The sequence below is a fragment of the Malaclemys terrapin genome, chromosome 14 (genome assembly GCF_027887155.1).
Source record: "Malaclemys terrapin pileata isolate rMalTer1 chromosome 14, rMalTer1.hap1, whole genome shotgun sequence".
Taxonomy (NCBI): Eukaryota; Metazoa; Chordata; order Testudines; family Emydidae; genus Malaclemys; species Malaclemys terrapin.
The window spans coordinates 17,762,552-17,775,293 of record NC_071518.1 but is presented as its reverse complement, the minus strand read 5'-3'; the positions used below and the strand labels follow the sequence as shown (position 1 = coordinate 17,775,293).

At 43.1% G+C, this 12,742-nt stretch overlaps 1 protein-coding gene across 1 annotated transcript; it reads right to left on the bottom strand.

Annotated features, from left to right (window-relative positions):
• Positions 1 to 697: 697 nt before the first annotated feature.
• On the bottom strand, positions 698 to 9,853 carry LOC128848891 (uncharacterized). The gene is made up of 2 exons (XM_054049149.1): positions 9,429 to 9,853; positions 698 to 4,497 (listed from the first exon to the last, which is right to left on the bottom strand). Exons 1-2 carry the CDS (start codon positions 9,759 to 9,761, stop codon positions 2,986 to 2,988), a joined length of 1,845 nt encoding a protein of 614 aa, XP_053905124.1. The 5' UTR covers positions 9,762 to 9,853; the 3' UTR covers positions 698 to 2,985.
• Between the last annotated feature and the right edge of the window lie 2,889 nt (positions 9,854 to 12,742).

The following is a 12,742-nucleotide window of genomic DNA, read 5'->3' as shown; positions in this document are numbered from 1 at the left end:
GGTGTTCTTTGAGATGTGTTGTTCAGGTGTATTCCACGTCCCGCCCTCCTTCCCCTCCGTCGGAGTTGTCTGGCAAGAAGGAACTGAGGGTGGGGGGAGCAGGCAGCCCCCTTTATGGCACGATATGTCGGCACCACTCCAGGGGTCGCAGCGGTGCTCCCCCTCTACGGATACTGCTAAGGGAAAAACTTCCAGCACCAGTGCATGTGGCGAGCATGCACACCTATAGTGGAATACACCTGAGCAACACATCTCGAAGAACGCCAGTTACGGAACAGGTAACTTTTTCTATTGTCTTTATCACAGTCATCTCCCTCAGCCAACCTGGCCCACTCTCTCCCAGCAGCATTATCTCTACACCTCTCTAGGTATCTCTACACCGCAGCCAAGACCCAGCCTCCCAACTCAGGTAGACAGACTTCTGCTAGCAGGGCCCAAAGTAGCATGCTTAAAAAAATCTTTGTGGATGTTGCAACCCCCGAAGGTTTAAGAGCCCAAGCTCCAGGCCATGCCACAATGTCCACATGGCCACTCAAGCCCTGCTAGCATGAGTCTGTCTATCCAGGCTGAAGCCTACTCCCAGCTGCCGTAGAGATGTACCATATGTGTCTACAGTACATATTCTCATGTGTGGTGGGGACGGCTTTTGCAACTTCCCAGTCAGAGCTCCCCTAATAACTTTTGCTAGACACAAAGCTTAAAACAGAAGAGGAACTTTAATAATCCCCAATGGGGGGTGCGGGGGGAATTGCATCTTATAAAAACACAATAAACGAAACAAAGTTTAGCAAGAACATGAATGTGGACTTGGAAGACATATATGCACACAGGAATATCTGCTCGTGTGTGTAACGTAAACTTCCCTCAAACCTTAGGTGCAATCCTGCCATTGACTTCAATGGAGTCAGGGTTTTACACCCGCTACTGTTAAGACTTCTAAGAGCTTCATTGCAGGGATTCTCCAGTGACTTTTTCAAAGTACAGAGCTTTCCCTGTGTGAGTTCTTCAGCTTTCCTGATAGCCCCACTCTTTCTTTCACCCCGTAAGAATCCTGTTTTTCTTTTGGCACAGAACCACCATTTTACAATCCAGATGGTGACATTATAAAGAACTTGAAGAAATGATCAGCAAATATTTCTCTATATACAAATAAGCAACTCTAGGAAAGAATTGGTATTGGAAATATCTAAGTTATAATACCTTTTACTAAGGAGATTGCTTAAGATTTCTGAAAAATATATTGAGATTAGCATTAGAATACACTTTTTTTATTCTGCTTTATACTAAGCACTATTTTGGAAAAAAGATACTTTCAGCAGTCAAATGTACTGTTACACATGCTCTTATCTGATATTGCATGTTATCTAAATGAACAACAATACAAATAAATGTAATATTTGCATACTGCTTCAGGCACATGTTTGTATTTACACTTAATAGCCAAGATTTTCCATATAAGGAACTTAAAGTTAGTCTCACAGAGTTGCCAATTCTTGTTATTTTGTTGCAATATTCCCAATAGTTGGTGTTTTTCTTAAATCCGCAGCCCCTGAAGTCATGTGGTTAAGTAAGAATCTCAACTTTCTGTCTTGTCCTTTGGGGGTGGGGGGTTAAAGTGTGTTTCTAGCCCTCATGGAGAAAAAAATGAAAATGTGAACCCTAAAGAATCAAAACCCAGAAGACAAGGCAAGAAACTGAAATATATACACACAAAAATTCCATTATTCGTTTGGGCCTGAATCATGATTTTTAAATGCTTAAGTTTGACAACAGAGGGCTCCCGAATAAGTGACCAAAACCAACTCCCATTGAAGTCAGTTGCTGGTCAGCACTCAGGCTACTTATTTAGGAGCTTACCTTTGGTTTTAACTTTAGCATTTTTGAAAATCTTGGTGTATATGTACATGAGAGTATATCTGGAGTATGGAACTTCATTATATTGCTAAAAAGTTAGTAGAAAACAATATATAGTGCAAGAAAAGCATGTCGTTTTCAAAAGGTTATAACTTCATTTAATAAACAATTTTTGTCATATTGGTTAAAGGCACTAGTCCTCATTAAGGCCCCAAGCCAGCCATCCCTTTTCCTGCACTAAGCACCATTGAGTTCAACAGGATTTTGTACAGACATAAGGGTTTGTTTGAGAGAGTCAAATTTCAGAACTGGGGCTTAAGACAAAACATTTTTTTCTTTTGGTATTATTTGGTGGTAGCAAACAGAGGGAAGTATCAAAACCTATAATTGTACAGAATCAAGTATATTTAGAAGACCCACAGGATTATTCTAACGCAAAAATACATCTGAAAATGTCTTGGCAGAGTGTGTTTTACCTCCGTTTTTTTTTTTCCGAACGTCCAAACAGAATTTTACCAAACTTTCTAAATCAATCTTAGGATTGAGTACAAGCAAAAGGAATATTAGCTCAAAAGTTAACTTCACTGAAATGTTATGCGCAACTGGAGATGAGCTTCAAATTTAACTTTAATGAGGCATGGGAGAGGCTATAAACAGTGAGCCTTCATTTGGAATCATTTATCTATTTTTCCCATTGCATAACATTTTAGACTTTATTTCATTCTTTGAGGTAAATTTGCTGCCTTGCTGCAAGAATAACTGGTTAGAGAGAGAGAGAGAGAGAGAGAGAAAAAGTGGCAGTGTATGTATTTGAAAAACCTGTCAGAAGCCAAATACAGCAGGCCCTGGTGTCTAACTTATACATCAAATACATTTGTGAATTTATCCTCATTTTTAATACATACAAATTAAAGACAGGTGACCATTCAGGTCTGAGCACCTGAGTATCAGTGTGATCACTGAAGACAAATAGAGCAGACTAATGGACCCTTTCTTCACTACCCAAAAGCAGCACGTGCTTTGGTATGACGAATCTTTGCTCAAGAGAGGACCAAGACCAGCCTGGAAATACATGTATGTTGTAGACCAATGCTGAAGGGCATTTTCAGACTCATATGGGCCTGGCATTCCTTATTCACCATCCTTGCTGATAATTACATAGTCCTCTTGGTTAATTTCATTCACTTCTGTAGATGAAGAGGACTCAAGCGAGCCTCCTTCAGGCTGTAAGTGGCTCTTCCTACAATTCACGGTGGTGGCGCTATGGCCTGAAGGTGGAACATAAATACTTCTGGGAGGGATGTAAGTGAGATTAGGTGGCTCTCTGATGTGTCTGAAACCCTCTGAAGTTGCATGTGTACCAGGAGTATCTGTTAATAGTCTCTTGTTATCCGAGCCAGTGGTAGGACACTCGGGGCCCCCAGTGGCATTACCAAGTAGGTTTGAGGAAGACTGACCAACACTGAAAGGTGCTTTATTTGTTGTCTGAATCCTAGCTGGATATATATATTTCATCTTGGAGTGATTCCATTCTCTGATGTCTTTATCACTTGTATTTACATTCGTTATACACTCAGGTTGTACAGTTTCCTCTACTGGATACATAAGCTCTTCATCACTGGCTTCCTGGATTTTTAGTTTGCTAAAAGATAAAGACATTTCACAAACTTTGTCTTCTCTGGTTAAATTACATTCTGTAACAACTGTATTGCCATGAGACAGGGGCTTCAGCTCCTGGGGTTGATCTGCAGGATTTGTGGAGGTGCCTATGCAATTCATGGCATCACTGATTTTTGCTTCGATGGTTTCTTCAGGGACCTCTTGGGCTCTGTATTTATCAAGGGCATTTCTGCTTTCAGGAATAGCGTCAGTAAATATTGCAAAGGCTTGTGGGCCGCTTGCACCTGGTGAGAGTGGTTTGGGGCCAGCTTCGTTTGCTGTCAACGGTGTTGAGATCACCAAAACACATTCTTCACTCTGATCGCCTCTTAGCTTCCCTTCAAACACTTTCTGAGAAGAATTCTCACTGAAGATAGGCTTTTGTCCTATGACGATGTCACTGTATTTGTTCAAGAAGTCTTCGCTATCTGAGCATTTGCCAGGAGAGTGTGCTGACTCACTCACTTGCCTCTGGTGTACTTGAAGCCTGCTAGTGGATTGAGTAGATGCTATCTGAGGCACATCAGCAGGAGGTTTAAAATGGGATTCATCTTTGATCTTACTATTTCCAGCAGTTTCAAAGGATTTCTCACTCTTTGTTGAGGACTTCTGTTGAGCACCAAGGCATGAAGAAATCTCATTATTTTCTTTGTTTTCCAGATTTTCAGGGCCCTCTCTCTGGAAGGGTTGACTCTCTCTCTCCTTGTTTTCTTCATGATACCAATGCTTTTGTGCTCTCTTCTGTAGGATATCTCCCAAATCACTGTGGTGTACTTCGTTTATCATTTCAAGGATGGTTTCACACTCAATTCTTGCAAGAAATATTTCAAATGCAGTCTCTTTTGTTTCCTCCTCATTTATCTTTCTGACAAGTGAATACTCTGTTGCTGTTGTTGCAATGTAACCTATTTTCTCCAGTATTGTTTTTACTATGTTTTCTGGGAGCACTGATTGAACACAGTAGACAAAATTACCTGTAAACGTCTGTGAAAAAAAAAAAAGAAACATTAAGATGGGCATTGAGGGAAATCATGCAGGGGAAGGGGCTTTTTAAACAAGTTCATAACTATTTAATTTTTAACAACTATTTCCCCAAACTGGTGTCACTGAGTTTTGAATTTTGAGGTTTTATACCAGCATTATTGGCAGCCTCCTGAAAATGATTGCTTTGCTCAAGTGCAATAACTTCAGTGGAGCTACGCCAATTTCTCCAGCTGAGGATATGGCCTGTTACCTCACTAATTGAAAAGGACAGTGACAGCAGCAGAAGATCTTCGTGGCCAGACTAGGATAGTATAAAACTATCAAACACCTTTTCTTATGTTCCATTCAAGAGCAAAGTCTTTTTCAACTTAAAAAATAGAAACCCCTTGAACACTGAAACTCTCCCATCGACACAGTGCTGTCTACATGGGGGTGTGTGGGTGGTTGATTAATATAACTGTGTTGCTCAGGGGTGTGGATTTTTCACAACCTTGAGTGACGCATTTATACCGATTTAGGTCTGTAGTGTAGATCTGGCCTAAAATATGTTCAGACCAAACCATCTGAGTAGAGTGGAAAAACAGGCTTGTCTTATACAAAGGAATATGGATTTGCCCATCTGCCTGAGTCTAACTTTGTAAGCTAGAGACAATGAGTATATTTGCATCTAAGGTAAACAAAGTAATCAACCCACCAGAAAGAGTTAATTAACAAGAGGACAAAAAAGGGACATGCTCTGCACCCTGCGGAACAAGCAGTAGGGAAGAACTTTGTATGGGGTTACTTTAAAAAAAAAATACGTTTCAAAGATTTTCTGAGTTATAAGGAAGAGGAAAAAGACATCACTTAAGGGACAAAAGGGCCAGCACTTCTGGAATCTGTGAAAGGTGTATTTTACAGCCATGTGGATTAAGGACACTGAGAACTGACTGTGAGTGAGAAATTGCCCCATACCAGGCTTGTAATCTGTTACACTTTCTGGTGTCTAAAATTTATTTTATTTATGGTTTATCTGTACCCATTTTCAGTTTCTATTGTCTCTGCTTACTATCACTTAAATCTGTTCTTTAGTAATAAACTTATTTTTGGTTTTACCATAAAGTCATCTCAGTGCTGTGTGTTACAGTAAAGCATGAGTCCTCAGCAAAACAAACAAGCTGGTGTGTGCACTGTCTCTTTGGAGGCAGCAAACTTTGGTAATTTTGGAGACTCTGCAGTGATAGGGACAGGGTACTGCAGAGGAGCTTGTAGGGGGGTTACTGAATGTTACCTGCAAGGCAAGGTTAAGACTGGCATAGTCTTGAGGTGTTTACTGGTGAGGTGGACAGGCGGGTGTGGCAGGGAGCTGAGACACAGTTAAACTCCAGCAAAACTCCCTTGCTGAGGCAGAGGGATATCCCAGTGGCTTACAGTTCTGGGTCCCCTGAGAAAGCATCACCGGGTGCTCAACCCTTTCTGGAAATCAGGCCTCTTTTAAGTGTGCCAAGTGGGGCCCAAAATCAGTAGTTACTTTTGAAAATCTCGGTTTAAAGCCTTACATGTAAACATTATTGATAATCCCTTCCATTACCTGTATCTGCCTGTCTCCTGCCTTATACTCCCATTGTAAACTGCTTGGGGAAGGGGCTGGTTTTTTTTGTTCTGCCTTTGCATGCTGCCTGGCACAATGGACTCCTGGTCCATGACTGGGGCTGTGAGGGGCTATGTTGATACAAATCATAATGCCATTGTTGGGTTCATTTAAATGAGTCGTATAAATATATGTGCGTCTGTTTCTGGAGGTTCCTTGGTGTTAGAACACTACATTTCCCTCATTTCCCCTGAACCTAGTCTAAAGATATAACAAAGAGCTCCAATGAGCTGAGGTGGTGACTCAAAATTGTGACAAATATTTAGAAAGGTTGTTCAAAGATCATAGCATTATGTAGCTGGAGTAGTCGCTCTGGTCAAGCAAACTCCTGTGCAACTGTCTTGCAGAGGATACTCTCTGTATTCATTTTATGTCAGTCTGTTCCAGGCTCCATATTCCTCAGACTCTCTTTCCCTCATCAAAAGTTTCCATTCCCTCAGGGTGGCATTTATTTTCCTCTTCGTTTGTTTAGCTTTTCCTTATCCCCTGCCTTTTGATAGTTTATGTTCTATATTTGCCTGGAGAACAATATGGACAGATGAGCAACAGGTTGTGGGGGAGGGGCATAGTCCATAGGCTGGGTTAATCCACAATCAAGGGTGTGACAGTCGAAAACAACATGTGCTAAAAGGCTTCGTGCTTAACAAAGTCAGGCCAACCCATCTCTGTGGATTCCGTGGTTGATAGTTCCCACTTCTTCGGGAACTGTTTGACTCTGCCCATATCATCACCTTCCATGGATCAGGCCAGTGTCTGCACCGTATGGTGGAATGAGCAGGGAACAGAGTAAGCAAGATCTGTATAGGGCACAGAACTGCTGAAAACTGTGGCTCAAGCCCTGCACAGAGCTGATGCCCCTCCACATCCTTCCTCCAGCCCCCTCCTAGCTCTGGAGTGGGGCTGGCTCACCCACCATGCCACGTCCCTCTGAGTCTGTGCACTGATTTGTCTTGTGTGATATTTATTTGAGCATTAGAATGAATCCAAACTGGCAGCCATGCAGGGTTTAAATGGCATTTCACAGCTCATGCTCTGGGACCCACACTTTTAGAATGATGACATTATGTAAAATTGCTTCATTCTGTCTGATCTGTAGAGAACCCAATTTGCATTAAAAGTAGCCAAGGAAGAGCTGTAATGTTCATGTAGCTTGTTTTAATGTTTATGCTTTCTACGTTAGAACATTACTGCAATGTGGCTGACGTACAAAGGACAAACAGTCTGTGACAGTGTACCCCATAAGGCTTTATGGGGGTGTGTGCTTATAAATGTATGGATGACATAACTGGAATATGTTTTGTGCTGCCTGTGCCATGTAACATATCTCCGTAAAGGTTATGGTCTACTATATCTATTCATCCTATTTGTACATATATATCATCTTCTACTCGAGGTTAAGAATATGGGCTGTATGCTTGCCTGATTTCTAAGTAAGCTTTGTGAGGCATTTGGTCAGCTTCTTTAGGAAGGAATGTGCCAGGTTAAGTACCTGATCAGGAGACACTTGGGGAACAATGCATCTTGGAATGCTCCAATCCACATGAGAAGTCTTCCTGGAGACATGCAAGATGCCATGTGGACAATGGCGTCGGCCTGCAAAGACTGAGTCATGCAGGGGCATGTGACTTGCCCAGGTGACTCCAAAACTCCATCTTGGAGATGGACTTTGCATAGGAGGGAGGAGGGGGGTCTCCACCCACAAGAGAGAGTCTATTTAAACCTGTGGGAGACCCCTCAAGTTTGTCTTCAGCTGGCTAAAGAAGGAGCCTCTCCACGCCCCCCAGGATACTTGAAGGAGACTGAAACAAAGGACAGTAACTACAGGGGGTGTGAGTGATTGCTGGACCCAGGCTAAAAGGAGATTAGCCTGTAAAAGGGAGCACTCTGGAACTGGTGAGGAAATTATCTGTATTCAGTTTGATTAGGCATAGGTTTGCGCATTTTATTTTATTTTGCTTGGTGACTTACTTTGTTCTGTCTGTTACTACTTTGAACCACTTAAATCCTACTGTATTTAATAAAATCACTTTCTATTTAGTAATTCACTCAGAGTACGTATTAATACCTGGGGGAGCAAACAACTGTGCATATCTCTCTATCAGTGTTATAGAGGGCGAACAATTTATGAGTTTGCCCTGCATAAGCTTTATGCAGGGTAAAACGGATTTATTTGGGTTTAGACCCTATTGGGAATTGAGCATCTGAGTGCTAAAGACAAGCGCACTTCTGTAAGCTGTTTTCAGGAAACTTGCAGCTTTGGGACAAGTGATTCAGACCATGGATCTGTGTTGGAGCCAGACGGGAGTGTCTGGCTCAGCAAGACAGGGTGCTGGAGTCCTGAGCGGGCAGGGAAAACAGGAGCAGGGGTAGTCTTTGCACATCTGGTGGCAGCTCCCAAGGGGGTTTCTGTGATCCAACCCGTCACACAGTCCATTCACAAAAAAGAGAATAAACAGACTGCACATCGCTTTTGCTCACCAGTATAGTGCAAAGCATGCTGCTCCCCTCAGCAAGGCAGGCTACGTAAGCAACGTTTTTCAAACGCACCTAAAACTTGTTTTCAAAAGTGACTTAGGCACTTTGTTGAAGTCTCATTGAAAGTCTTGGGCTCCTAAGGACCATATTTTCAAAGATATTTAGTCACCTAAAGATGCAACTATGCACCCACGTGAATTTTAAAAAGGACCTGTGTCGGTTAGGCACCTGGTTCCCAAAAGGCTAACCTGCTCAGGTCCTTTTTAAAATCTGACTAGGCACCTAGCTGCATCTTTAGGCAACTAACTACCTTTGAAAATCTGGCCCTAAGTCACCTAGGTCTACATGCAATAAAACACCAGCAGCTGGCCCATGTCATCTGACTTGGGCACATGGGGCTCAGGCTATGGGGCTATAAAATTATAGCATAGACATCCGGGCTCTGGGACATCCCCAAGGAGGGAGGGTCCCAGATCTTGGGCTCCAGCCCAAGCCTGAAGGTCTAATTGTAATTTTATGGCCCCGCACAGCCCAAGCCCACATGTCCAAGTCAGCTGACATCGGCCAGCCACTGATGTTTTATTGCAATGTAGACATATCCTTAGGCACTTTTTAAAATTTTATCACTTGCACATAATGGACCTGATTGAAAGCCCACTGAAATCAATAGAAATTTTCCCCTTGACTTCAGGGGACTTGGGATCAAGCTGTAAATCATTAATTTCATTAAAGGTGCAGCACACTGGGAATAAAGCACTACCCTGAGGATTTGATTTATAGCTTTCTGATCCTGTTGCTATGCCACTGTTTTCATCTCATATCCTACCTTCAGCGACTTTATTTCTTTTCTCCAAGGAGAGAGGAACAGGTTGATGCAGAGCAGCTCCAGGAACTCGAAAGCTTGGATGAGGTTTTTGAAAACATTGCCTCCTTGTTGCTTTTTCATCTTTAAACAATTCTCTGCAATGCTGTAGAAGCTAAACCTGCTAAATCTCTCAGCCGGGCAGGCACCAGACTCCAGGAAGTGTTTAGCTTTTGCTTTTATCGTTGTCTCGTTGCAGATCAGAAGTTTTCCTTCCGACCACTTCGTGCCATAGAATGCAACATAGTCTCTTAAAATGTCTTGTTTGGCTGGTGCTGCTGCTTTAAGCTCCTTCATAGTTTGCAGGAGTCCCACACTAGCAAATGTTGCTCTTTAAATTTCAAGCACGTTATGGAATTGTAAATGAGGAAGTTGCTATCCTGCTTTACCTTTGCTGAGTCTCTTCTGTCTAATCCGGTATTGGCTTCTCGATGGCACTGCTAACAATTAAGTGGTCACATTGTGTGTCAGTCAAGGCTCAAATTACAAGGACAGCTCTTGGGGAATCAGGAAGTAAAAACACAAGTCCAAAGCAAAAGTGAAACTTGCTTTCCGGCTGTTCACCATTTGTGCCTACAGCTTCCTCACTGTGATTACTCACAATAATGGGATACTCCTGGAAATGTAGGGGCCCGGTAAAACAAACCGAATGTAATGATACAATAAACAGCGCAAGGAATAGGCTGCGTTATTCATAATAGTTCATTCAGACCTCCAATCAATAACATACCTGAAGCTACAGTTGCCAACCCTCCAGGATTGTCCTGGAGTCTCCAGGAATTAAAGATTACTCTTTTTATTAAAGACTGATTGACACGTGACGAAACCTCCAGGAATATGTCTAACCAAAATTGGCAACACTAAAGTTGTTGCACTTTTCCCCTTCTGAACACTGCAGTATTCTACAATAGCGCAGATAGTCCAGAGGAATACAGTTTGCAGCAGCGACTGCAGCATTTTGAGCCAGTGCCGCAGGCAAAACTCCTGTTGACTTTATTTGGTGCAGGATGGGATGGCTGGGGCGGGATGCAAGTGGACTGGACAATGTCATTAGCGCAGCTCACAAAATATTGAGTAGTTTGCAGCAGGAAGGGTAAAGTTCTCTGTTGCCTTTATTTATTCATTTTATTTTTCATCCTTTATATCACAAAAGCAGCTGTTGCATTAGAAACCTGCCTTCACTGTTTACTTTTATTCCCAACTGGAAGAGGAACCTGTTGCTGTTTTAATCACACCAATTGGGAAGCGGTGTCATCACTCCTGATAGGTCAAACTAAATATCCAGGTCCAAAATTCCATAGCAAGAAGCTACTGGGCCTGTCCCCAGCTCAGTGGATATGTCTGAGCAAGGTCACATGAGTTCCATGCCAAGCTAGACCTTCATTCTACAGGATGCCCTGGGTTTCAGCAGCAGACCAGAAACTCTCCAGCAGCTTTAGGTACGTTAAAGACTGGAGGGTCTGAATGAAATAGTGAATAATGCAGCCTATTCCTTGTGCTATTTACTTTGACATTACATTCAGTTTATTTTACTCTGCCTCTACATTGCCAGGATTCAAATGTGAGCAGTGTCTCGATTTAGGAGTCCCTTCTCCCTCTCACCTTCTTTGGTGGGGTAGTTTTGTAATCTGGATTGTGGATGCAACTCCTACAACAGGGGTCTCAAACTCAATTTACCTTAGGGCCAGTGCCAGTCCTCAAATCCTCCCCTCAGGCCAATAATGTCATCGAAGAAGGTGTTCAGAAAAGAAAACGTTTATGTTGTATTTTTTATTTCGAATTTCTTAGAAATAATAAAACTATCATATGACTTTATACAGTTCTTCGCCTGCCAGAGAGTTTTTAGTGTTTGCCAGACACCTGGCAGCGCTTCCGTTCTGTCAGGCTGCTGATGTTTGGCTCAGTGACTGAGCAGTTGAAACCTTCAGGATTGCAGCCAGGTGTGCGTCAGGTAGTTGTGTTTGGTATTTTGACTTATTTATATTCAATGTGGAAAAAAGTGATGCTGCTTCCATGGCTGACTCTGCCCGGCAACTAATGATGCTGCCTCCATGGCTGACTCTGCCTGGCGACTAGTGATGGTATCTCTGTCCCTTTCCCCCAGCCAATGGGAGCTGTGGGGGGCGGTGCCTGCAGCAGACATTGCCAGCAGTGTGGCTGCATGCGTCTCTCCTCCGCGGGCTGCAGTGCAGAGCTGGCTCCAGGCACCAGCGAAGGAAGCAGGTGCATGGGGCGGCCAGTAGAAAGGGGCGGCATGTCCAGGTCTTCGGCGGCAATTCAGCGGCAGGTCCCTCAGTCCCTCTCTTCCTCCTTGAGCTGCCGCCGAAGTGCTGCCGATCACAGCTTTTTTTTTTTTTTTTGCTTTGCCGCTTGGGGTGGCAAAAAGCTGGAGCCGGGCCTGCCGCAGTGGGGAGGTTCTTGGGCCACAGATGGCCTGCGGGCCGGGACTTTGAGATCCCTGACCTAGAAGACTGATTCAGATCTGGATCCAAACACTTCCCAAAGTCAGTGGTGTTTGCATTTGGAATCTGGATTTGGGCTGCCTTCTCTTTGGCCAGCACAGTGTTTGTGCCAGTCTTCTCCCAAATGCTAATGTCTGCGCTCCTTATTCTTTTAGTGGTCTTCTAGGACTGCCATTTATATTAAGAACAAATCAGAGAGAGTATAATTCAGCCTTACTGCACTGATGGCCTTGGAACTGCACCTGCTGATTCCAGGTCTGAATTTGGCGCCATAAATTCTTAATGACGTCACTCATAATCGATTATCCCAGTTACAAGATAGCTATTCATTTTTAAACACCATTTTCTTGTTAATCCCTTTGAATAAATGGTTCCCCTTGATTAATTTTGTGCCAAATCCCAGATTCACATGACCACAGTCATTTTCTGCTCTATCTTCTCATGCACAAGACAGCTGTGCTCTATTGCAATCGAACCAGTTTTGAATCTGACTTCTCAGGCTTCCTAGAAACATGTGCCTTGATAATCATTCCAAGTGAAATGTCATTGAGAATTTCTTATGTTGAAATCATGCATGGATAATTGCTATATAGAAATTGCTGATGTAGCTAGGAATAAAGACATGTCAGAATGAGGCCAGCTGGCCATCTGCTGCACTGTTTCAATACCCCTTTTCCCAACCCCTGGAGTCAGAGACATGGCACCGCTGGAGCCTACAGATAGCTCTGCTGCACCATCGCCATATGCAGACAGCTATTGACCCAAACTGGGGTCCAGTGTCCATGTTGCTGCTCATTCCCCCACCATTATGCTGAG